General features: G+C 39.5%; 1 protein-coding gene across 4 annotated transcripts in view; it reads left to right on the top strand.

Annotated features, from left to right (window-relative positions):
- Positions 1-26,901, top strand: part of LOC136875357 (probable peptidoglycan muropeptide transporter SLC46) — a 175,403-nt gene that overhangs the window by 132,507 nt on the left and 15,995 nt on the right. For all 4 annotated transcript variants that reach the window (XM_067148900.2, XM_067148902.2, XM_067148901.2 and 1 more), the window contains 2 exons: positions 14,382-14,519; positions 20,110-20,193. In XM_067148900.2, the coding sequence (XP_067005001.1) occupies positions 14,382-14,519; positions 20,110-20,193 (222 nt within the window). The remainder of the gene's footprint in view (positions 1-14,381; positions 14,520-20,109; positions 20,194-26,901) is intronic.

Here is a 26,901-nt window from a genome sequence, read left to right as displayed (position 1 = left end):
TCCAATCCCTAACTCCCCTTCCTATAAATGAATATTTGCCCCAATTTGTCCTCTTGAATTCCAACTTTATCTTCATATTGTGATCTTTCCTACTTTTATAAACGCCACTCAAACTTATTCACCGGGCGAGTTGGCCGTGCGCGTGGAGGCGCGCGGCTGTGAGCTTGCATCCGGGAGATAGTAGGTTCGAATCCCACTATCGGCAGCCCTGAAAATGGTTTTCCGTGGTTTCCCATTTTCACACCAGGTAAATGCTGGGGCTGTACCTTATTTAAGGCCACGGCCGCTTCCTTCCAACTCCTAGGCCTTTCCTATCCCATCGTCGCCATATGACCTATCTGTGTCGGCGCGACGTAAAGCCCCTAGCAAAAAAAAAAGGAAAGTTATTCGTCTACTAATGTCATTCCACGCCATCTCTCCGCTAACAGCTCGGAACATACCACTTATAATATTTTAGGTTCCCTATGGGAATCAACATCTACATCACATACCACTTAGTCGAGCAGCTCTCCTTCTTTCAATTCTTCCCAGCCCAAACTTTGCAACATTTTTGTAATGCTACTCTTTTGTCAGAAATCACCCAGAACGAATCCAGCTGCTTTTCTTTGGATTTTTTCCAGTTCTTGAATCAGGTAATCCTGGTGAGGGTCCCATACACTGGAACCATACTCTAGTTGGGGTCTTACCAGAGACTTATGTTACCGTGTTTTAGTGGTAGGTAGAGGTGAAAGAAGGTGCGGGCGTGAACGGGTCTCGAACTACGGAATCAAATTTAATGTAAAATTTAACAAGGTTATATTTTCTTTTCAAAAACAAAGAAATAACAAGCATGGCAGGTACAAAGTAGCAAGTCCAAAGGGTAGTTACAATATTTACAGGATTTGGGCTTCGCGCCCTGACTTCACAATGCTTGGGCAATCAGCTCAGTTTTACCCCAAACACAAGTTTCAACAGAGGGGCAGAAAACCCCATTCATGCCTAGGAGTCCTTGCTCCAAATTACACTGAAAAGCCTCCACGAGGCATACAACATTCAATTTTCAAACGAGCCACACGCTCTCAACTTTAAGCCTCTCAAAGGCCACACCAAACTCCACCTTCGAGTTGTCCTCACTGGACATAGACACAGGGGTAAAATACCCAACCTACTGAGGTCTATTAAATGAAAAGGGGCAATTACATGACCTCTAAAATAACAATTTGAGAGGAGGCGATCTGCACTCCTAATACACTTGTTTTTAAAACCTAATCTGGCTCTAGGCCACTAATGCAAGGGCTAATCCCATACTACAGAGGTGACTTTAGAAAAGAGCAATTTGTTTTACGTTAACGAAGAATAGGTTGAGAAAATAAGTTCACCTCAAAACAATGTGAGTGGGAGCTCGAGAGGGTTAGCACTCTCTATTCCAATATGCAGCTTTAAAAGAGAATAGATGAAAAGATTGGTTACACTTTAGGAAAAGGTTACATGGTGGAAACGCTTCGAACCCGCTCCGAGAGTTAAACTGCCAACCTAGCAAGAAAAGAAGTTATTAAGAGGCCATTACCTGGTGTTGAACAGCTGGAGAAGAAAGAGGCGCTTCCCGCCCCCCTGCTATGTACTTTACACACTGAAAGATGGAACAGAAGTGGCCCGGAGACCCAAAAATCAGCAGTTTAAATACTCTCGCGGAAGGTTCTAGGCGTTTTAGGGAAGAGAACACCCACCCACAATCACTTTATTGGCTAGGGTACAGAAACATATCCAAGTTGGGGGAAGATACATCGGATTGGTCGGAAATTACTCAAAGAAATTCGGGATTGGATAAATCTAAAACAAGGGGAAAAAGAGGGGTATACAGCCAACTTAAACAATAACAGAAAGAAATTTAACAAGAAACAAACTTTTGAAATAAGAACTTCTCCAAAAAAATAGTTCTTTCACTCCGCTCTAGGGTGCACTATTGTTGATCTTCAGTAGTGTCCTCTAGAAGAGAAAGATCACACTTCTTACTACAAGCAAAAGAAAAATACGTCGAAAATGGCACAGTTCAAAAACTCCAAAATTTCCAGGTAGAGACATCTTCTGAGAAACTTGAAAATTAATACTGTCCATAAAGTTCAGACTTCCTCCAGCAGAGGAGTTTCAACAGGCGCACATTTTAAATTAGCGGTGTGGAGGTGTACCGCCCGGTACAGACCGCCCCCCCAAAAGTTCCTCCAGGGGTGACACATGACATTGTTTGAAAACAAGGTCCAAGTTTTGATGTAGATATGGAGATTAATTGCCAAAAAAATTTATAAGATTTTCTTAATTTGGTTTGATTCAGTTTCAAAATTTTGTTGTTGCAGGTGAAGTACAGTCTTTATGTTTGTAGAAGTAGAATTCTGAAGATAAACTTTTAATACTTAAAAGTGATGAAAAATTTTGCAATGTCCACCAAATATTGCTGTTGAATTCCCAAGTGTAGTCATTGCTTATAGTAACTGTTCATGTAGTTGATGTTGATGAAGTTGGATGGCCAGACCGGCCGTTGCAGCTTGCGTCCAAAGGAGGCCGCTCGGACCCCTCAAGTACCCTGAGATACCGCTCGCCCGCACTATGAGGGGAGCAGAGGTGTTGAAACACGCCGCGTCCGCGGTGAACATATACAGGCTGCGGGCAAGTAGCAGGTCGTGCGCCGCACCTCAGCCTAGGCCGGGAGGAGAGCTCCGGCTCGCCGTGCACATGTCGTCCTCGCTGGGGCCGAGGGGGCCCTTCCTCAAACCCAGTCGCGGCACGGCGCCGCGCGGCTGCGGGGGCACTGAAACATTAAAACTAGGCGGCAGAATTTTGTTGGACCATCATCATTTTGAGGGCACAGACTTTGTGGAGAGGTTGAGGGGCCAGCGGCGTGCAGATATCCATGGCATTTAATATGGTATTTAATATAATCAAGCCACGGTGTGTATAGCAGGAGACGGGAGCGTGGTAATGGCCATGGTAAGGACAGAATGGCAGTTTAACGGATCGGGGAAGGTTTTACAAAAAATGCTTACATATAAAACAAAATATTATAGAAGGAGCAGAATGCCTTAAGAGTGGAAACTCGAAAAAAAATATAACCTTCATATTCCTATCAAATTATATGAAGCAAGATGACACAAAATTTACACCGGTTTCACCTGGGACAGGTGAACCCTAAATATCCTCTCGGTGGCTGGATTGCTTACTAACAATGTAACCGGCGTAAGAAAATCGAGAATAATACAAGGCCCATGAAATCTGGGGGCAAGCTTGCCCGCGGGAACAAAGTTCTTGACCATAACTTGGTCACCTACCTTCAAAGGGGTGGGTCTCCGTCCACGATCATACCTTTCACTAACCTTTTCATGAGACACTTTAAGATTGGCTTTAGCCTTCTTCCAAAGATCTTTAATGTTGTCCGGATCTGTTGTCTCGGGTAGAATGTCACTCAGAGACCAGAGGTTAGAGAGCGGCGTGTTGGGAACAAACTTGAACATCAACGAGGCTGGAGTAAATTTATGTGATTCATGAACCGCCGAATTCAAAGCAAAAGCTAACCAATGCAGGGACGTGTCCCACCTGGAATGATCTTCATGATGATAGGCAATAAGTGCGGACCTGAGATTACGGTTAACTCGTTCAGCCAGAGATGGTTGAGGGTAATAAGCAGAAGTAGTTACATGAGAGATGGACAAGTCAAAACAGAATTTACGAAATAAATTAGATGTAAAAGCCTTAGCATTATCAGATACAATATATTGGCACGGACCAAAAGAAGCAAAAATAGAATTTAAGCAAGTAATGGTAGACTGAGCGGTAGCCAGCTTAGTCGGAAATAACCAGGAAAATCTAGTAAAGCCATCTACGCATACAAAGATGAACTTGTTAGCATTTCCCTTTGACTGGGGGAAGGGTCCTACATAATCAATATACAGGCGTTCCATGGGGCGCGACGCTTGATGCGAAGACAAAAGGCCTACCTTGGTGGACATGGTGGGTTTACTGAGCAAACAAGATTTACAAGCTTTTACAAGTTCACGGATTTCACCGTCCATACCTTTCCAGATGAACATTTCACGAATCTTTTCACGAGTTTTAAAGATACCCAGATGCCCTCCTAATGGGGTCTTATGATAATACTTGAAGATCATAGGTACAAGAACAGCTGGAACGACAACTTTCATCATCTTATCATGCCTCGATGGGCAACATAGAACACCATTCCTCAGAACATAAGGGACAACATGTTCCCCAGAAGAAAGGGTTTCCATTATCGGAGCCAGCGTCGGATCTTCACGTTGGTATTTCTCAATATCCCTAAAAAGCATGGGAGCATCTGTTAAGATGGCATTAACACCAGATAGTATGGACTTGGGAGGTGATGAACTGTCGACCGGTTCATGGGTCTCGACGTCGTTAGAAAACATACGACTGAGTCCATCAGCAACAACATTGTCGGTACCTCTGATATGCCTGACATCGAATTGGAAGGCAGAAATACGGATGGCCCAACGGGCTATACGACCAGTACGACGCGGCCTACCTAAGACCCAGCTTAAGGCTTGATTATCTGTCTCCAGGTCGAATTTGACGTGTTCCAGATAGAGACGGAACTTTTCTAAGGCGAATAAGACTGCCAAACCTTCGAGCTCATAGATGGAATACTTGGTTTCTTGAGCCGACAAGGTCCTAGATGCATAGGCGATGGGTCGCCTCCCTAGTTCAGTCTCTTGAAGAAGGACTGCAGCTACTGCTGACGACGACGCGTCAGTTTGGACGATGAATTTCTTCGAGAAATCAGGCATAGCAAGTACAGGGGCATTACAGAGAGCCAATTTAAGATCTTCAAAAGCGGCTTGTTGAGAAGGTCCCCACTCGAATTTGATGCCTTTCCTACGAAGAAGGTTTAAGGGCGCCGCTCTATTAGCAAAGTTAGGAATGAACTTTCTGAAGAAATTCACCATACCAATAAACCTGGCGATGCCTTTAATGTCCTTGGGAGGTTTAAAATCACGGATGGCCTGTGTTCTCGAATGATCGACTGCAACACCATCAGGTGACACAATATGCCCTAGGAATGACATAGAGGGCTTAGCAAAGGCAACCTTGGACAACTTGACAGTTAACCCAGCCTTACGAAGGCGATTGAGAACTTCTCGCAGATGATCTAGATGTTCTTCGAAGGTTTCCGAAAATACGACGACATCATCCAAGTAGTGGTACAAGTATTCAAATTTGATGTCGGAGAAGACCCTATCTAGCAGCCTAGTGAGTACAGCTGCTCCCGTGGGGAGCCCGAAAGGCACGCGGTTGTATTCATATAAATTCCAGTCCGTGGGAAACGCTGTAAGGTGTTTAGACTCTTCGGCAAGGGGAATTTGATTGTAGGCCTGATTCAAGTCCAAGATAGTAAAGAACTTGGCCTTACGAAACCATGAAAAACAAGAATGAAGGTCGGGAAGGGGCACAGATAGTAACACCACCTTCCGAATGAGAGCCCTGTAATCAATGACAGGCCTGAAGCCCCCTTGGGGTTTCGGGACTAGAAAAATAGGCGAAGAATATGCTGACTTAGAGGGCCTAATAATACCATCCTTCAACATCTGATCGATAATTTCTTTCAGAGCCTTCATTTTAGGTGGAGATAGCCTATAAGGTGGAAAACGGACAGGAATCGAATCCGTGACCTCAATTTTGTATTCAATAAGGTCAGTAACACCAAGAGTATCAGAGAACACCTCCGGAAAGGACTGACACAATTTGCGAATACTATCAGCCCGCTCCTCAGGTAGATGTCTAAGGTCTAACAACATCTCATCCTGGGTAGGCGAAATAGATGAACATGATACAGAATTACACTTTAACAAGGGAATGTTACAATTGGACGCAAATTTGAATGTGCACGACTTACTCTGAAGATCGAGCACAAGACCAGTGTGAGAAATGAAGTCCGCTCCCAGTATGATGGGGCAAGACAAGTGCTTAGCCACAAACAGTTTGATTTTCCATGTAAATTTAAAAATACAAATTTTGACCAGTAAGGAACCTAGAATTTCTAATGGAGATGAATTAGCCGAAACATATAGAACAGGAGATGAGACATAGTCAGGTAGTTTACAAACAGATTTCAATTTAGAATACCATTCAGCCGAAATAATCGACCAGACACTGCCTGAATCTAATAGAGCGGTTATAGGCTCATTGTTTAACTCAATCTTAAGAAAAGGAATAGGTGCGGGGGAATCCGCCGCAATCCTAAGACACTCTTTGGGACATTCAAAAGATGCATTTGAAAATTGCTCGTTCCCTGAATTTACAACCTGTTTACTAGGGGCTGAGTCTCGGGAAGATGGATTAGTCGACTCAGCCGAAGCCACTAGTCACTTTTTATTATTGGCATAGGTGGAATTTGCACCAGAAGTTGAGCAGGAGGGGGTGCTATTCGAATTTGGGCAATTCTTGGCGATATGTGAGAAAGCCCCACATTTAAAACAGCCTTGTGATGAACCAGCCCCATTACTTGTCCCACTCGACTTGATCAGTGGACACTTATTGCGCAGGTGGTCAGGTGACCCACAAGCATAACATTTACGAGGGGTGACTGATCGGCGAGGTGGAGGCCGAGTATTACTAAAGGAAGGCGGGGGTTCTTTCGCTACACGCAAAGAATCGGCGTATCTAACTCCTTCCGCTGAGACGGCCAATGCTTCAAGTTCCGAGAAAGTTTGCGGGCACGCCGCGAAACACAAATATGACCTGTAGGGTGGTGAAATCCCTTCCACAATAGCTTGTACAATCTGATCCTCAGGGAAATGAAGAGCAAACACCCTAGTATAAAACTTAATATCTTGGATGAAGTCTGCCAAGTTTTCATCCAAGCGCTGTACCCGATAATAGTACTTCTGAATAAGGGAGGACCTGGCCCTAGCAGGGATGAAGTTAGCTAGCAAGTGGGCATGGAAATCCTCAATAGATGATTGCTCGGCAATGGCTCTTACGATTTTATCAGAGAGAATACCAATAGCATACGGATAGATAATTTGCAAAATTTGACATGGAGAAAGAGAAAAAACAAGGGCATGATCCTGAAATTCAACTAGAAATCTTAAAAATGAAATTACGTCACTGGTGGTATTAACGGAAAACTTAGAGATACCTCTGAGCAACATTGCCAAGGGATGAGGCAAGCTACTAAACCCGGGTGACATAGTAGGTAAAGGTTTCAATGGCAAGGTAGTTAATTCAGAACATACATTATTTAATGAGTTACGGCGTTCAGACTCGTCCAATGGGGCAGAGGTTGTTTGAGCAGCAATGGTTTTCCTATTGACTTCTCCCTTATGAGGCTCTTCTCGCTACCTACATTCACCGTGACGGGTTGATCAGTTTTGGGAGGAACCTCCCCAGTTAACAATTGAGTGACCTTGCTAGATAATTCAGAAATGTTTTCAAGCAGCGTACTAGCTTCCTTCCTCTGAACGTCATTCAACTTCAGAGACAACAGATCATTAACTCTATTTGAAAAGTGATATAGCCTGGCTTGCACACGCTTAATTTGATTAGGAGAAGGATCATTTTCATCAAAAAAACTAACTACAGATGCTAGCCCAAAAATATTCTCGACGATCGTGGAAAGAGAGTCGTCAACTTCTTTCCCTCCCAAGGTGGGGATTGAAATAGGCAATTCAAGGGACTCTCTAAGCTTGTTTGTGTCTACTGCAACCGTGCCTCCAGATTGCACATTTCTAATAGTTAACTCATATATCAACTCCTCTTTGCGCAAATAGTTAAGATGGAGAACATCGCGAGGTCCGGGCATGATGACAGAACAATTTCGAAAAACTCAAAAAAAAAAAAATTCCAGCAACTGAGAAAATTGTTAGAGTTCGGAATAAAACAATGTTTAACCGTCAAAAGGGCTAAATTGAGACCCATTCAACCACGCTCTGCTACCACTTGTTACCGTGTTTTAGTGGTAGGTAGAGGTGAAAGAAGGTGCGGGCGTGAACGGGTCTCGAACTACGGAATCAAAGTTAATGTAAAATTTAACAAGGTTATATTTTCTTTTCAAAAACAAAGAAATAACAAGCATGGCAGGTACAAAGTAGCAAGTCCAAAGGGTAGTTACAATATTTACAGGATTTGGGCTTCGCGCCCTGACTTCACAATGCTTGGGCAATCAGCTCAGTTTTACCCCAAACACAAGTTTCAACAGAGGGGCAGAAAACCCCATTCATGCCTAGGAGTCCTTGCTCCAAATTACACTGAAAAGCCTCCACGAGGCATACAACATTCAATTTTCAAACGAGCCACACGCTCTCAACTTTAAGCCTCTCAAAGGCCACACCAAACTCCACCTTCGAGTTGTCCTCACTGGACATAGACACAGGGGTAAAATACCCAACCTACTGAGGTCTATTAAATGAAAAGGGGCAATTACATGACCTCTAAAATAACAATTTGAGAGGAGGCGATCTGCACTCCTAATACACTTGTTTTTAAAACCTAATCTGGCTCTAGGCCACTAATGCAAGGGCTAATCCCATACTACAGAGGTGACTTTAGAAAAGAGCAATTTGTTTTACGTTAACGAAGAATAGGTTGAGAAAATAAGTTCACCTCAAAACAATGTGAGTGGGAGCTCGAGAGGGTTAGCACTCTCTATTCCAATATGCAGCTTTAAAAGAGAATAGATGAAAAGATTGGTTACATTTTAGGAAAAGGTTACATGGTGGAAACGCTTCGAACCCGCTCCGAGAGTTAAACTGCCAACCTAGCAAGAAAAGAAGTTATTAAGAGGCCATTACCTGGTGTTGAACAGCTGGAGAAGAAAGAGGCGCTTCCCGCTCCCTGCTATGTACTTTACACACTGAAAGATGGAACAGAAGTGGCCCGGAGACCCAAAAATCAGCAGTTTAAATACTCTCGCGGAAGGTTCTAGGCGTTTTAGGGAAGAGAACACCCGCCCACAATCACTTTATTGGCTAGGGTACAGAAACATATCCAAGTTGGGGGAAGATACATCGGATTGGTCGGAAATTACTCAAAGAAATTCGGGATTGGATAAATCTAAAACAAGGGGAAAAAGAGGGGTATACAGCCAACTTAAACAATAACAGAAAGAAATTTAACAAGAAACAAACTTTTGAAAAAAGAACTTCTCCAAAATAATAGTTCTTTCACTCCGCACTAGGGTGCACTATTGTTGATCTTCAGTAGTGTCCTCTAGAAGAGAAAGATCACACTTCTTACTACAAGCAAAAGAAAAATACGTCGAAAATGGCACAGTTCAAAAACTCCAAAATTTCCAGGTAGAGACATCTTCTGAGAAACTTGAAAATTAATACTGTCCATAAAGTTCAGACTTCCTCCAGCAGAGGAGTTTCAACAGGCGCACATTTTAAATTAGCGGTGTGGAGGTGTACCACCCGGTACAACTTATATGCCCTCTCCTTTACATCCTTACTACAACCCCTAAACACCCTCATAACCATGTGCAGCGATCTGTACCCTTTATTTACAATCCCATTTATTTGATTACCCCAATGAAGATCTTTCCTTATATTAACACCTAGATACTTACAATGATCCCCAAAAGGAACTTTCACCCCATCAACACAGTAATTAAAACTGAGAGGACTTTTCCTATTAGTGAAACTCACAACCTGACTTTTAACCCCGTTTATCAACATACCATTGCCTGCTGTCCATCTCACAACATTTTTGAGGTCACGTTGCAGTTGCTCACAACCTTGTAACTTATTTATTACTCTATAGAGAATAACATCATCTGCAAAAAGCCTTACCTCTGATTCCGCTCCTTTACTCATATCATTTATATATATAAGAAAACATAAAGGTCCGTTAATACTGCCTTGAGGAATTCCCCTCTTAATTATTACAGGGTCAGATAAAGCTTCACCTACTCTAATTCTCTGAGATCTATTTTCTAGAAATATAGCAACCCATTCAGTCACTCTTTTGTCTAGTCCAATTGCACTCATTTTTGCCAGCAGTCTCCCATGATCCACCCTATCAGATGCTTTATACAGGTCAATCAGGATACAGTACATTTGACCTCCTGAATCCAAGATATCTGCTATATCTTGTTGGAATCCTACAAGTTGAGCTTCAGTGGAATAACCTTTCCTAAAACCGAACTACCTTCTATCAAAGCACTTATCAATTTCACAAACATGTCTAATGTAATCGGAAAGAATGCCTTCCCAAAGCTTACATAGAATGCATGTCAAACTTACTGGCCTGTAATTTTCAGCTTTATGTCTATCACCCTTTCCTTTATACACAGGGGCTACCATAGCAACTCTCCATTCATCTGGTATAGCTCCTCCAACCAAACAATAATCAAATAAGTACTTCAGATATGGTACTCTATCCCAACCCGTTGTCTTTAGTATATCCCCAGGAATCTTATCAATTCCAGCCGCTCTTCTAGTTTTCAACTTTTGTATCTTATTGTAAATGTCATTGTTATCATAAGCAAATTTTAATACTTCTTTAGCCTTAGTCTCCTCCTCTAGCTGGACATTATCCTTGTAACCAACAATCTTTACATACTGCTGCCTTTTGAAGATCCTCACATGCACACTCCCCTTGTTCATTAATGATTCCTGGAATCCCCTTCTTGGAACCTGTTTCTGCCTTAAAATACCTATACATACCCTTCCATTTTTCACTAAAATTTGTATGACTGCCAATTATGCTTGCTATCATATTATCCTTAGCTGCCTTCTTTGCTAGATTCAATTTTCTAGTAATTTCCTTCACTTTCTCCTTACTTTCACAGCCATTTCTAACTCTATTTCTTTCCAATCTGCACCTCCTTCTTAGTCTCTTTATTCCTCTATTATAATAAGGTGGGTCTTTACCATTCCTTACCTCCCTTAAATGTACAAACCTGTTTTTGCATTCCTCAACAATTTCTTTAAACCCATCCCAGAGTCTGTTTACATTTTTATTTACCGTTTTCCACTGATCATAGTTACTTGTTAGAAACTGCCTCATGCCTGCTTTATCAGCCATATGGTACTGCCTAATAGTCCTACTTTTAAGACCTTCTTTTCTATCACATTTATTTTTAACTACGACAAAAACAGCTTCATGATCACTAATACCATCTATTACTTCAGTTTCCCTATAGAGCTCATCTGGTTTTATCAGCACCACATCCAGGAAATTTTTCCCTCTGGTTGGTTCCATCACTTTCTGAATCAGCTGTCCTTCCCATATTAACTTATTTGCCATTTGTTGGTCATAACTTATGCTAAAAGAAAACAGTCAACTTACGCACAAACGGCAAGGTACCAAGTCGACAAGCCCTCTGTATGACCATTAATAATGCGCAGGGACAAACTCTTGAAAAGAATGGGTGTATACTTACCCGAACCAGTATTCAATCACGGCAGTTGTATGTTGCACTATCTCAGGCAAGATCGTTTGTAAATGCTAAGATCAAGATACGTCCGAATGGTCAAAGAACTGTGAATATTGTATGGAAAAAAGTGTTATAAACTAAATTACAAATTAATTAATTAATTATTATATACTGGTGTTAAATGTTCATAAAACTATTGAAATGGGCAGATAAATAATATGACTAAGACAGGCATATCAAATGCTGCGGAGCAGAACGGCTCCACTAACTAAAGCTCTTTTGTTAATAATCTGCTGATGTTTCTCACATAGACTTCTGTCCCAGTTTTGTGGAAGATAAATATGACAAACGTATCAAACCGCAGTATCTGCCTATGGATAATTAAGAGTCTACTGTAGTTTCAAATTTAACAGCTACAGTAATGACTAATGAGAGTCTTTCTTTTCCATAAAGAGAAATAAAATGTCAATATTTGAAGATTAGCCGGCTTCATTACCTTTATTTGTGTGGTTTGTTCTGTTTTCCGTATGTCACTATTCAGGTATTACCTTCTTTCAATCATTGATCCATGTTATGAATAATTGAATTTTATTTTTATACAGGGTGAACAAAAAATGCTGCAAGTGGAGGTCAGCATGCGGTTCCTTGTCGAAATTCATGACAAAAGTTTATCTTGCAAAACCTAGTCCCACCAATAGGTTTAATAGAAATGCGAGTTAAGAAATGAGGCTCTGGCAATACTGTAATGGCATGCAGCGTGGCCAAGCACAGGTCGCATGAACTCGGTGCTCTGCCAGAGCTGTCTCATTAGCTCAGTGAGACGAGGTAATGCCATTAATGCCGGTTGTGCAGACAGAGTTCGAGTTGCGTTTGCGCCAATTTTTTCAGTTAATGTATCAAATTGTATCCAGTGTACATCTTCACTATGCAATACACTATGTTCTGTCTTACCGTTACGGTTACCTTTATTTAAACATTCAAACATAACATGAACTTCTTACAGACTTAAACGACCACTTTGTTTCATCCATGGCACAAATAAAGGCAATACATAGAACATAATAGTGGATACAGTAACATCATCTCTATCCAATGCGGTACTAGGAAACATAATACAGTACAGTAGGTAGGCTACACTGGATTGCCCATCATGCTATGCATAATAATTCCATAGTGTACGTGTGACATCCAGTCTTATCTTCACAGAGCCGGTATGTACACTTATGAGCAACGTTCAGTTCACAGCAGATGTTCAAAGCGACCACCTTGCATTTGCAAACACTTCGCCACTCGCTGGAGCATACTTTGCCGGACCCTACGCAACACACCTGCGTCCACCATTGCCGATGCAGCATGCATGCGAGCTATTAGGTCTTGTACATCCATGAGTGAAGAACTATAAACATGTTCCTTCAAGTGTCCCCACAAATAAAAATCTAGTGGATTAAGGTCCGAGGAACTTGGAGGCCATAACATTGGACCTCCAAGACCAATCCATTTCCCTGGAAATGCTTCATTTAACCAGTTACGCACAGTCATTCCAAAGTGTGGCGGTGCACCATCATGCTGAAACCATAGCTGTCACCAAACACCAAGTGGAATGTTTTCTAAAGCGTCAGCCAAAGTATTGCCCAGAAACATACGATATCAGGGCACATTCAACTTGTCCGGCAATAGGTAAGGGCCTAAAAGCACTCCTCCCACGATTCCAGCCCACAGGTTTATGCCAAAGCGTGCCTGAAAGCCACGTTCACGGGTGACATGTGGGTTGTGGTCAGACCAATAATGGCTGCTATGACGGTTGAAATTACCTTCCCAGTGAAGCTACATTCGTCACTCCATATCACATTCTTTATAAAATGTTCGTTATCTTCAACTTGTTGCAAGAGCCATTCATAGAACTGTACTCATTGAATGCGGTCTTCAATCCGCTGGTGTTGAGTTAACGTGTAACGATATGGATGCAGTTTTTCATCATGCAACACGTCAACAACCAGTGTTTAAGATACCTGGAACTGCCTTGCAATATCATGGGTACTTCGCTGAGGTGATTGGTGAACGGCTCTGTTTGTGGAGTACGTCTAGTCCTTGGACGACTTCTGTCCACTACTTGTGGACGAAAATTACTGGTTTCCCGCAGGCATTGCTCAAGGCGACGAAAAACATTCTTATCGGGATGGCGCCTTTGAGGGTACCATGCTGCATACTCACGAACAGCAGCAGAAGCTTCGTTATCGGATGCACCCAACACTAAAAGCATATTAACGTATTTACCGTTTGTGTACTCCATCAGGAAGCCGCCCTACATGCACTTGACAGGACCAGTTGTGGTTGTGCACTGCATGGTTAGTCGACTCATGCATTCAGTTGAAGGATCACACTGTCATATATTCGACTATTGTCATGTGACAACAGGATGTCATGCTTACAAACGCAGTTACACGACGGGAGCTAGGGACCTGACGTCACACACACAAAAGAAAAAAACAACCTGACGTAGATTCGAACCGTAGTTCCATGTTGCATGTGGGTTTAATAACCCAGCCGTCTACTCAATGAGCTTCGGCGGCGGGTAAGGTAGAGCGGGATGATGCACATTTCTCTATTACATTCTGATGCACTGCAGGATATGACAGTGTCACCAGCTTCTCGTTTTCGACTTGTTTTCCGACAGCACCAGATTCGATTTGGCTATAGAAACTTTTGTCTTGCAATGGGATGAGGAATCGCATGCCGACCTCCAAGTGCGGAATTTTTTGTTCACCCTGTATAGGAATGGCAAGGTTGTTTGTGGTAGAGGAAGTAATGAATAACATGTTTTGTATTGTGAAATATAGTGTTTTGAGGATAATTATATAAAGTCTTCAGTATATCCTTTTTTGAGTTCATATTCTGTGAAATTTACAATTGAAGAAAGTAGAAGGCATCTGTAGGTTACAGTATTTTAGTTGAGAAAATAAAACATTTCAAATGAAACAAAATATTATTTTCTTTCTTTTAGGCACACTGCTTGGTATCCCATTAATGAGCAAGCTACTGAAGTTACCAGACACAGTTATTGTTATGGTTGGTGCTATTTCTCATGGTGCATCAAGATTTGTGTATGGATTTGCTGAAGTATCCTGGCTGTTTTATCTCGGTAAGCCTTCAATATAAGAAATTAATTATTTCAGCATTCTGTTTGCTTTTTAAATTTTGGAAAGGAACAAATAATTGTCAGATCAATCCATAGGAATATAAAAAAGAAACACGTACTAGGGAGGCAGAGAAGGGAACATCTGCAGTTGACAATGAATGGTTGACCATAAAGGAGCCTGTTGTTCAGACGGCCACCAATGTATTGGTAATGATGACAGCTGCTAATCATCCCTGGATAATGAAAGCAATTTTGTCCACAATTGAAGAATAAAGGAAATTGAAATGAAATAGATACCAAGAAGAGTTTGCTCTCCAAAAAACGTGAAGAGACTCAGATACTTGAAGAATTCAGAAGGAGTAATAACCTCTAAATATAGCCAAAAGAATTATCCACTGTTCATAATTCAACACAAGGCCTCACACAGGCTGACCAGGCTAATATAAGACTGGTGAGGAAACTTCTTCTATTTTAACATCTTTAATGTAACCAAGCCCAGCAATTCAGCTTGTGAAAATTTTGAGAGAAGTTCCCCACAGAAATAGTCCAGTTCATTCAGATTTAACTACAAGAATTGCAGCCTTTCAATAAAGGGTTGAACTTGTATTTTAAAACTTGCTACTTCAACAGCCATATAAAAAAGTACTCCAAGGTTCTAGGGAAAACTACTGAAAAAAAAAAAAAAAAAAAAGGTCAAAATTTAGGAAAAAGCAAGCATGAGGAGTAAAGGATTGGAAAAATTTATCGACGGAAATGCTCAATAAATTTCCAAGTTCTTTGAAAATGTTTGATAGGTACTGTATTTGATAGGTAATTGTTATTTCACACATATGATATTTCACACATATGATATTTCACACACAATAAGATCTTTAAATATCTGCAAAATCTATACTATGTTTATTAATTTTTAATTTAGAAACACCAAAAAGTGTATTCTTATGTGTGTACATGTGTATTAATGGAAATGTATAAGTTTTCTAAGGATGATTTTTGACTAGAGTCCATAGATTTCAACTCAGTATGTATGTGTGTGTTACTGTGATCATATGCTTTTAACAGTGACAGTTTCTGACTATAATTCAGGGTTAGACACGTAAGTAACATTTAGTGTTGAAGAAAATTAAATACAGCCTTGTTCTAAATTTTTGCATTTTGATGACTGAAGATGTCATTTAACAAAGTCAAAGCATGTTCCACGATTTATGGATGTTATTCTGAAATAATAAGTAAATTAGTATTGTAAAGGTTGAAATTCCAAAAAATTAAAATAACCCATTTGATGATATGGGCTAAAAACTGAATTTCATTCCTTGTAGTGCCAGTTCTATTGTGGTAGACTTAGGGTAATTAAGATGGAAGTTATGTGGTTTATACAACTTCAGTTTTGAAATATTGCAGTATTTGGTACCATTGGAAAAAGTAATTCAAATATGATTGAACTGTCCCATCCTAAATATTCTCAGACTTCAACTTTACTAAATATAACCACACAGAATCATACGACTTACAGAGACATACGCATTGACTGGTACAGTATGATACTGAGTAGTACGATTCTTTACAGGCTTGGACTATATAATTAGTTACCTGTGTCACTAGGTGTTCAGTTTGCAGTGGACTTCTGATATAGAGGATGCGTACTTCCTCCCACCAACATTCTTACTATTGGTTACAATGTACTAAGACTTATGGCACCCTCAACAGCTAAAAAATAATAATAATAATCGTATGGCCTCAGCTACCGTGTGCAGACATTTCAATTTGACGCCATCTGGCTGTCTGCTCGTCAATTTAGACGTTCCGTCTTACTCTAGGCCCCCACTAGATGGCAGACCGAGTAAACCAAAACTCTCTTGGGCGTCTATGGCTGAGATTTAATGAATTTTGTCGGGTAAACACCAAATGTGTCACCAGAGATCTTTTACATGCCGACATCGTACGACATGGAGTGTCGAATGGACTTTTTTCCGCCCTTCAAAAATCCGACTACCTCTGCCGGGTTTGAACCCGCTATCTTGGGATCCGGAGGCCGACACTCTACCACTGATCCACAGAGGCAGCTATCAAGACAGAAAATCATCTGCTAGAGTAATTATCTTGCCTTGTATGAAACATGGATGGATGAGGAGGCTATGACTACCATCACTAGATTCAAGAAAGAACGTGATAACTGGGTGTAGTTCACCTAGATGTGGGGCAGCAGGTGGTGTGGCGACAGTCCCACCCATTGTGATGCTGTTACATTTGAAATCAATAGACATCTAGGAGTCAAATATTCGTATGTGGGTGATTGCTGTCTGCTTGATGTAACTGTCAATGGTGCCTTAATTTTCTGTGCCCTGGTATCTCTCAAAACAAAGAATTTTTTTTTTTTTGCTATTTTGGTTTACATCACACCGACACAAATAGGTCTTATGGCGACGATGGGACAGGAAAGGCCTAGGAATGGGAACGAAGTGGCCGTGGCCTTAATTAAGGTACAACCCCAGTATTTGCCTGGTGTGAAAATCGGAAACCACAGAAAACCATCTTCAGGGTTGCCGACAGTGGGATTGGAACCCACTATCTCCCAGATGAGAGCTCATAGCTGCGCACCCCTAACCACATGGCCAACTCACCCGGTAAACAAAGAAATTAATACCAGATATGAAGCATAGACAGGATAATAAAATTTGCAGATGACCAGGCCTTACTAGCAGGTAGTGCATCTTCATTATAATCAATGAACTGGAAGAGATCCGAAGGAAAGCAGCACGATATTTGTTCTGGGTGATTTCTGACAAAGAAGTAGTGTTACAAAAATGTTGCGAACTTTGGTCTAATAAGACTTGGGAGTAAGGAGACGAGATGCTCCACTATGCGATATGTTTTGAGCTGTCAGTGGGGAGATGGCACGGAATGACATTAAAGCAGGAAAGATCATAATATGAAGATAAAGTTGGAATTCAAAAGAACAAATTTGGGGCAAACATTCATTAATAGGATGAGGAGTAAAGGATTGGAAAAAATTATCGACGGAAATGCTCAATAAATTTCCAAGTTCTTTGAAAATGTTTGATAGGTAATCTGCCACTTGGGCGACAGCCCTAAATGCAGATCATTGATTGAATGATTTCCAGAATTGCATCCACTGTGGAAAGGTACTGAATGGAAATAAATACCTCGAAGACAAAATGCATGGCCGCACTGCAATCACCAAAACAACTCCACTTAATGATCGTCAGTGACAAGATAAAACTAGTCCAAAAGTTTAACGGCCAGAAAATAGTGTGGCAGAGATAAAGAGCTGTAATGTTTCAAGCCAACATCACATTGTTGTGTGGCAATAAACTCAATCTGCCCCTTTGTATAAGAATACTACATGCTCTATTATACGTGTCAGAAACATGGACAATAAACAAAGGTTGTGTTAAGTATCCTGGGCCTTCGAAATGTGGTGTTTTTGTGGGATTATTAAAGTTTCGTGGATAGAAAAGGTGACAAATACTGAAGTACTGCACAGAGTAAAGCAGAAGAGATCCCTGATAGAACTGATTTGCAAAAGATATCTTTCTTGGAGGGGCCACACCTCACGCCATTCTCACTTGATGACATTTATTGTATATTGTATGTAAGTTACAAGACTGTCAGCGACTGAAAAAAAAACCATTGATAATGTTGTGAGATGGGCTGCAGGGAATGGTATGATGATAAACGGGATTAAAAGTCCGGTTGTGAGTTTCTCTGATAGGAAAAGTCCTCTCAGTTTAAATTACTGCATTGGTGGGGTGAAATTTCCTTATGGGAATCGCTGAAGTACCTCGATGTTAATATAAGGAAAGATCTTCATTGGGGTAATCACATAAATATGATTGTAAATAAAGGGTACAGATCTTTGCACATTGTTATGAGGATATTTAGGAGTTGTAGTAGGGACGTAAAAGAGAGGGCATATAAGTCTCTAGTAAGACCCCAACTAGAGTATAGTTCCAGTGTATGGGACCCTCACTAGGATTACTTGATACGAAAACTGGAAAAAAACTAAAGAAAAGCAGCTCGATTTGTTGTGGGTGATTTCTGACACGATTTGTTCTGGGTGATTTCTGACAAAAGAGTAGCATTACAGAAATGTTGCAAAGTTTGGACTGGGAAGACTTGCGAGAAAGGAAACGAGCTGCTCAACAAAGAGGCAAGCGATACAGATGTTGATTCCCATAGGGAACCTAATATATTTGTTCTGAATGAGTAAATTTATAATACCACAATTTTCGGTAATGAGACAAAGTGCACTGACACTGCCGGTGGCTCCAAGTACCCTACTCAGTGGCCTCCAGGGTATGCACTAGCCATGTGTTTTGGTAGGTGTGCTATTTACCAACTGATGAGCCCAACTTAGCACACTGGGGCAAAACGCTGGTATCCAGGAATGAGTTAGCTGGAAAATTTATAATGTGCAATAAGGGACCATTTATATTGGTGTTATCAAGTGGCATGCTCCGAGCTGTCAATGGAGAGATGGCGTGGAATGACATTAGTAGACAAATAAGTTTCAGTGTTGTTTTGAAAGTAGGAAAGATCACAATATGAAGATAAAGTTGGAATTCAAGAGGACAAATTGTGGCAAATTTAATTTATAAGAAGAGGAGTTAGGGATTGGAATAATTTACCAAGGGAGATGTTCAATAAATTTCCAAATTCTTTGAAATTATTTTAGAAAAGTTTACATAAACAACAGATGGGTAATCTGCCATCTTAGCGACTGCCTTAAATGCAGACCAGTAGTTATTGATTGATTGATTGATTGATTGATTGATTGATTGATTGATTGATTGATTGATTAACTGTGGAAGGATTCATGAATAGAAAGTGACTTCGAGAAAGACCAAGATATATATACATCTCAAGCAAATCCGGGAAGATACCGGAATGGGAAACATCGTAGCAATGAAAAGGGCTGCAAACAACTGTACAGCTTAGCATCATTTTGTACCAGCAGACCAGTCTATGGACTGATTATTCAATGACTATGAAGCCTGACACCGAGACCACTGTCTTGATCTACAGTGACTTCAAGGTAGATGCTAATGACCCAAGACATATTGGTTCTTCAACTTCTTGGCTGATGTGTTCGGTTTGTATCGTGTCGTTATGTCTTCAGCGACCCTTGGCAACCCCAGCATTGACTTTATGTTCACAAGGAACAACTTTCTCACTACCGTGCCACTTGTCTCTCCCTATAGTCATCAATCAGCCACTTAACTGACAGCCTGATATGTCTTTCATTTCCCCCAAAGTCGGACTTGCATCATACATCACGAAAATCACTTGTATTTTTTTTCCACATGTGAGGTAAACATGATTGAAAATATTTTAAAAATATATTTATTTTAGTTTTCATTGCCAAAATCTTAAATCTCATCCACCGGACAGTCTACTTTTTTTGAGTTGTAGTACCATTGAACTGAATATTTGATGCATATAATTTATATGTCATTACAATATTATTCAAGAAAGTATTGACTGAATTAGGCATTTTTATATTTATATAAATGTATTATTACACATACTATACTGGTTCTTTCTCATTATGGAAGTTATGCTCTGGTTGCAGGTGCTACGATTGCATCCTTGGGTCCTGTTGTGGCTCCTGTATTAAGATCTATGACATCTAAAGTTGTTCCAATTAGTGAAAGAGGTAAGATTATTATGAATAGATATTGATAAATACCGTATTTACTCATGTATTTGACCCCCTCACGTATTACACTCCCCTTGGCTTTTCGAGATGAAGAAAATGAAAAAATAAAACTCGCACATAAGACCCCCCCCCCCCAATGTAATTCATCAAAGAACAACGATTCCACTTTGAAGCAGCTACAAACCTTGCAGCTCTAATGACATCACACGAATTTGTGAATAGTTTCGTCCGTACGACTCACGCAATGAAAACACGTGTCAAACTCATGCGGTACATCTGTGTTTCATAGTCTGGCTCCGTAGGGTAGGGTAGGGTAGGCCTACTGCAGCTCTATTGACATTGCACAAATAGGTGAACAGTTTCGTGTCTGACCCGCGCTTTGCAAGCACGCATTGGTCATGTATATATGCCTGTGTTTTGTAGTTAAGAATGCCCACCAGCGTAATGGTTAGCACAATTAGCTGCCATTCTCGGGAGCCTGAGTTCAATTCCCTGTACCGTGTTGCCAGAGATTTATGAATGGCAGAAAGGTTGATTTGCGGTAAAAATGGTACATGCAACTCCCTTCCACTGGGGGCCTGTCTAAGAAAGAGCTGCACCACCTCGGTATGAGGAAACAAGTTTACTTTAGTTAAGAAATATTCACGGTTGTTGCTAAGCCTATTAATATAGGCAGGCGAAATCATTAACAAGGTGATTGTTTAATATCTCGTAACTTGGGCCAATATAGGTTTTTTTGGGAGAGAAGTAGGTTTAAAACGTGATAAAAACAACCCAATCACAATTGTTTTACTCGCCAATGTACCTAACAGATGAAAATAATAATATTAATATTTTTATGTCCCCACTTATTTTCAACAATTTTTGGAGACGCCAAACAAAACATACTAGGGTATGTGTTAATAGAATATGGGAGACAACGAATATATGAAATTAAACATTATGATAATAAAACGCATTACCGCCACACCTGTAGATATCCATAAAAGTGGCAAACTTTCCTGTTATTTATTTCTATTCTTTCTGACTTGGAAGTTTTGGCACCATTCGGGTGATACCATACCTAACCTAAACAATTATGTCTCTCTTTTCTCATTTACAGCTGTTTAGGTAAATCCTGATGTGATAAATGTAGAGAAATAAGCATGAAATATACTTAAAAATAAGGGTCTGACTTTCAACAGCTGCAGTTATCAAAATAATGCTTCCAGTCACTATGTATTACATTCGGAAATACAACTCGTAACATACCCTACTTATCAGCTGGTGGTTTGGCACGGTTTCAACAACATGGCTTTATTCAGAAGGGGTGGCTTCTGCTACAAATACACCAGCTGGGAATATCAGAGACCATCTCCAGAAACCATTTGGGAATAGCTCCACACAGTTTGGACTCTACAGTCGGGAACAAAACAATTTTTAAAAGGTTCAAAAAGATGGGAACCCTATTTGTGGGAACTCAAATGCTCTCAGTCTCGATTGCAGTTGCAGTATATGGCTGACGAGGTGGCAGTGAAGATGACGACACTTGGCATGGTGACACGCCAGTAGCAGGGAAGTTAGCAGCGCAAGACAATTAAAATAAAAGCAGTGATCAGGTTTACTGTGTAGTAGGCCTACTGCTCAACGGACAGAGACAAATAACTGGCCATTGAGTTATTTTATATCAATATTGCATAACAGGATAATACAATACCTTATCCCTTTTCTTTATGGGGTCAAGTATGAAGTGAGACAAATCTTTGTAGCAAGTTTTTAATTCAGGCCCTTCCTGACGTCAAACTCATCAGAGGAACGAATGATGTGATATGTAATGAAAATCATTTTATTTTCCGTATTGAAAGAATCTCAATAATAATATAAGAGAATTTATTGGACTCCAACCTATTCAATACATTACAGGATGTTAACATTTTTAGTTAAACATCGTTAAAATGGAGACATGTTTCGCCCTCCATGTGGGGCATCATCAGTCATATCAAAGCATTACTTGTAATGATAAAGCCAACCAGGCTAATAAAAATAAAAATAGATATCAAAACATCAAAATCAAAATCGGTAAAATTTCAAAAGATATCTTATTCTTAAAAGAATGTTTAAGATTAGGTCTGGTGCCGAATTTCTTAAAATCAACTCAAAGGAAAAACATTCCAACACTCAAATCTAAAGACGTCCAAAATAAAGTCAACACCATCTGGCTTAGAAATGAAATTAAACTAATGTATAGAAAAAAATCCCTACTAAACCTGCAGCTTTACCGGGAACATTTGATCACTGCTCAGTCATTATCACCTCTCGAATGGAGCTCATACCAAAGACACATTGCACATAAATTGCAGAACATATTAGACAAAAAACAAAAAATCTTAGACCACAAGTTGACATGTCTATTAGAAGAGAAACCTAAATCCATAAACCAAAACAAAAATAGAGAAACTTTCACCCCCTCATGGAAAAACACTCCAACCACCATCAATTTATCTAACACCACATTTTCGGATAATGAAATCAATTTCTTTGACCAAGGCCTAAAATATAATTGGCCTAGTCCAAATAAAGCCGAGGACATAATTACCACAATCGCCGAAGTTGAATCCAACATAAATAAACAAATTCCCTTCGACAGACAAAATGACGTGAGATATGAGATAAAAAAGAAATTACCCACCCTTGTAAAAGAAGTTTCCGACATCAATAATTTCACCGTTCTCAAACAAACCCACGAATTAAGAAAAAAGGTAGACACCAATAATGTTATAGTAACGAAAGCCGACAAAGGCAATGCCGTAGTCCTAATGAATAAACACGACTACATCCAAAAAACGGAGGATTTATTTTCCGATAATTCGTACTCAATAATTTCAAAAGATCCTATCTTAAAAACTCAGCGTAATTTAAAAACACTCCTAAAAATTTCACCTTTTTTATTTAATGAACACGAACATCAAAAACTCATCAACATGAATCCCAAATTACCCACCGTCAGATCACTGCCAAAAATACATAAAAATGACGTTCCCATTCGACCCATCATAAATAGCCGAAATAGCCCAACGTACAAAACTTCTCAGTTCCTCCAAAAATTTCTTAAGAAACACTTCACATTTCACAATAAACACCCTATTAAAAACTCAATAGAATTATGCGAAACTTTAAATAAATTTAATTTGTAGCCTAACCACATAATGTGCTCATTTGACATTACCAATATGTTCTCGAACATTCCCGCTAAAAAAACTATCGAAATCATACGAACTAATCTTTCTAAACACAGCACCTTAAGTCAGTTAGAAATAGAAGAATGCTTACAATTACTAACTTTCGTCCTTCATAACAATTATTTTACGTTCAATAATAAGATATACAAACAAGAAGGTCTAGCCATGGGTGATCCCATTTCGGGAATACTCGCCAAAATTTATATGGACAACCTCGAAAATAGTAAAATAACAAACAACATTAATGGTTTGTGTCTTTGGCTACGCTATGTCAATGACACACTAGCAATAATAGACAAAAGCTGCAACAATAGTGAAGACATACTAACTTACTTAAACAGCCTTGATAATTGCATCAAGTTTACTAAAGAAGATGAGGACAATAATTTCATCAATTTTTTAGACATTACAATCACCAGGACCTTAAACAATTTCGAATTCCAGATTCACAGAAAACCTTCATTCACTCCCACAACCATAAAACAAAATTCTCTTCACCCACAATCGCACAAACAAGCCTCATTTTACAGTTTAGTGTACAGAGCGTTAAAAATTCCCATGTCAACCGTCAATTTAAAAAAAGAAATAAGTACCATAAAAGAAATAGCTGTTTTCAATGGATACAATCCCTCAATCATACAGAAAATAATCAATAAAATGAAACTGAAATTGGCCACAAACCTCTCCCCAATAAAAATTAATAAGCCTAAATATGCATCATTCACCTACATTAACCCCATTATACAACAAATCGCTACCCCTTTAAAAAAACATGATATTAGGGTAGCCTATAAGACCCATAATTCTAATCAAAAGCTATTTTTCAACCACAATAAGATAAACTCGGACAACAATAAATTTTCGGGCTCTGGCATTTATAGACTGAAATGTGCTGAATGTAACAGTTCATATATCGATCAAACTGGTAGAAGTTTTGCAATTAGATATGCAGAACATTTCAATGCCCAAAAGCACAATAAACACTCAGCCATGAGCATCCATATGAAAGACACCGGACATAGCTTTACCACAATCGAACAGGATCTCCAAATTTTAAAAAGACTAGATAAAGGCAGGCTCATGACCGAGTTCAAAAATTTATACATTTTTTTGGACCAAAAATATAATAAGAATAAAAATTTAAATGATCCAATAGACAACCAAAGCCCTCTTTGTGAACAATTAATATTTTCGCTCAATAGTTTAAATCTGAAAGACAAAAGACTTGTTAACGTCCTCAAAACAAGCTCTCCAAGCACCCCCACTAAGCTGCTCAACTCATCACGCCCCTATTCTCCCTCCAATACACACAACTCCTCCCCAAGCGCCAATCACATACCCACAGCCCCGCCTTCTCAAATCCACTCCCCTCCTCTAAGACGTCACACGTACAACACGAGGAGCAGGACATTAGCGACAGCCAGTGCTCCACAAAACTCCTAACAATTAGGTAACAGCTCAACAGCTTTCATTTCTCAATGATTTCCCCTTTTCTTCTCTTTTTCCGTCATTTCACTTAACTAATTAAGACAAATCCTCCATTTTCAGATTTCCCTCACATGTAGGACAGCTCAAACACCAATTGCACTGCACAACATTTTCGACCGTTGCCCATTCAACCAACAACTGACTTTCCCACACTTCAACAACAAAATATACGCAAACCTTTAGTCAACTAGGAAGAACCTAATGATGTTTTTAACTATCTTCATTTGAAGCCGGTGTTGTTTTTAACTCTGTCTTAGCACAGCCTCATTTTATAATCAACAAAAGCTATTCACTTGCACTGTGCACTCCATTCAAATAGAGAGTGACCAACGGAGTTGACTACCTCATGAATCCTAGGGCGAATTATTTTTGTTGGAGCCAATTTACAAATAGACAAATTGGAATGTTTTACCTCATCAATTTTAACAATTATAAATAAGTGTACAGTAATTATAAATTGTGTTTTATTTTGCCAACATTTGTATATACTACGTAGAACTACCATCGAACTCAATATCATATAGACTTTGATTACTTTCATTTTTATACTGTGCATATGATGACCTCATTTTAATATTAAGAAACCACTAGTGTATTTTACTATGTGTAACTAGTCTATTGTTATTTCATTTAGGATAGGACTTTGTACGTGTTTTTTAATGTATTCTTTCTTATGTATTATGTTCATAATTTCCAACCAGACGTCTGGTTTAATTTTGAGGTGCTTTGATATGACTGATGATGCCCCACATGGAGGGCGAAACATTTTAACATTTTAACGATGTTTAACTAAAAATGTTAACATCCTGTAATGTATTGAATAGGTTGGAGTCCAATAAATTCTCTTATATTATTATTGATGTGATATGAGTAATTAAAATGGATTATATTTATTTTATATGTAGACCCAAATGTAGTGTTCACCATTTATTGACTTTTAACATTTAGAAACACTGCCTTCCAATGAAAATAGCCAGTATAGCTCAAATACATTCATAGGTTTTGTTAAGGAACAGTGTAGAATGTTTACATGTACAAATTATAGCTCTTTATGGCCTAGAAGTCATGTGTTCACTGCACAAAATTTGAGGTTATTGCATATTGGACCCCCCTTTACTTTTTTTGGCTGTAAAAGTGGGGAAAAAGGGGGCTTAATACGCGAGTGAATACGGTGTTATGTTGGTGAGATGACAAAAATTCTAATATAGCAGGCCTTTACGTTTCTTCACCATCTTTAGAGGTACATACCTGTTTTCACATTCCTCAACATCCCACAGACTGTTTACATTTTTATTTACCATTTTCCATGGATCATAATTACTTTTTAACACATTCACTCAGTTATCTGACTTAAGGAGGATAACATTTTGCCAGTGCGCTTGGTGAGAAAAATGTCAAACTTTAAAGTTCAATATAGTTTTAGCATCTTAGGGGTACCAAAATATTCTTATTTGGACGTAATATCTTGACACTCTTATTTAACGTGGTATGCCATAATGGAATATATATTTGAATATTTGCAATTACTATGCTAAACTTTTAACATTCAAAGAGTGATCATTACTGCCTACTGGCCATGGGTACATATTGCAAGGTGCAACTATACTTGCACGACCATAGGTCGGTAATGTTGTTGAGGTTGAGCCAGAGGTACTCTTGAAGCTTTTACAACCTTCCTTTCCATTGTATTTATTTTTAACTATGATGAAAATAGCTTTGTGATCACTAATACCATCTATTGCTTCAATTTCTCTATAGATCTCATCTGGTTTTATCAGCACTTTTCTCTTTAGTTGGTTCTGTCACTTTCTGATTGAGCTGTTCTTCCCTGATTAACTTATTTACCAATTATTGGTCATTCTTTCTGACATTTGCATTGTTTTCCCAGTTAACAAATTGAGAAATTCGCTACAGTAACATTTTTCCCCCTCTATTATTCTTTGCTGAGTTGCTGACCAGTTCCATTGAACTGTTTGTGTTGAGTGGGTGTGCTTGTGGT

The sequence above is a fragment of the Anabrus simplex genome, chromosome 6 (assembly GCF_040414725.1).
Source record: "Anabrus simplex isolate iqAnaSimp1 chromosome 6, ASM4041472v1, whole genome shotgun sequence".
NCBI lineage: Eukaryota > Metazoa > Arthropoda > Insecta > Orthoptera > Tettigoniidae > Anabrus > Anabrus simplex.
Note: the sequence above shows the minus strand (reverse complement) of the source record. Positions and strands in the feature narration are given on the sequence as shown.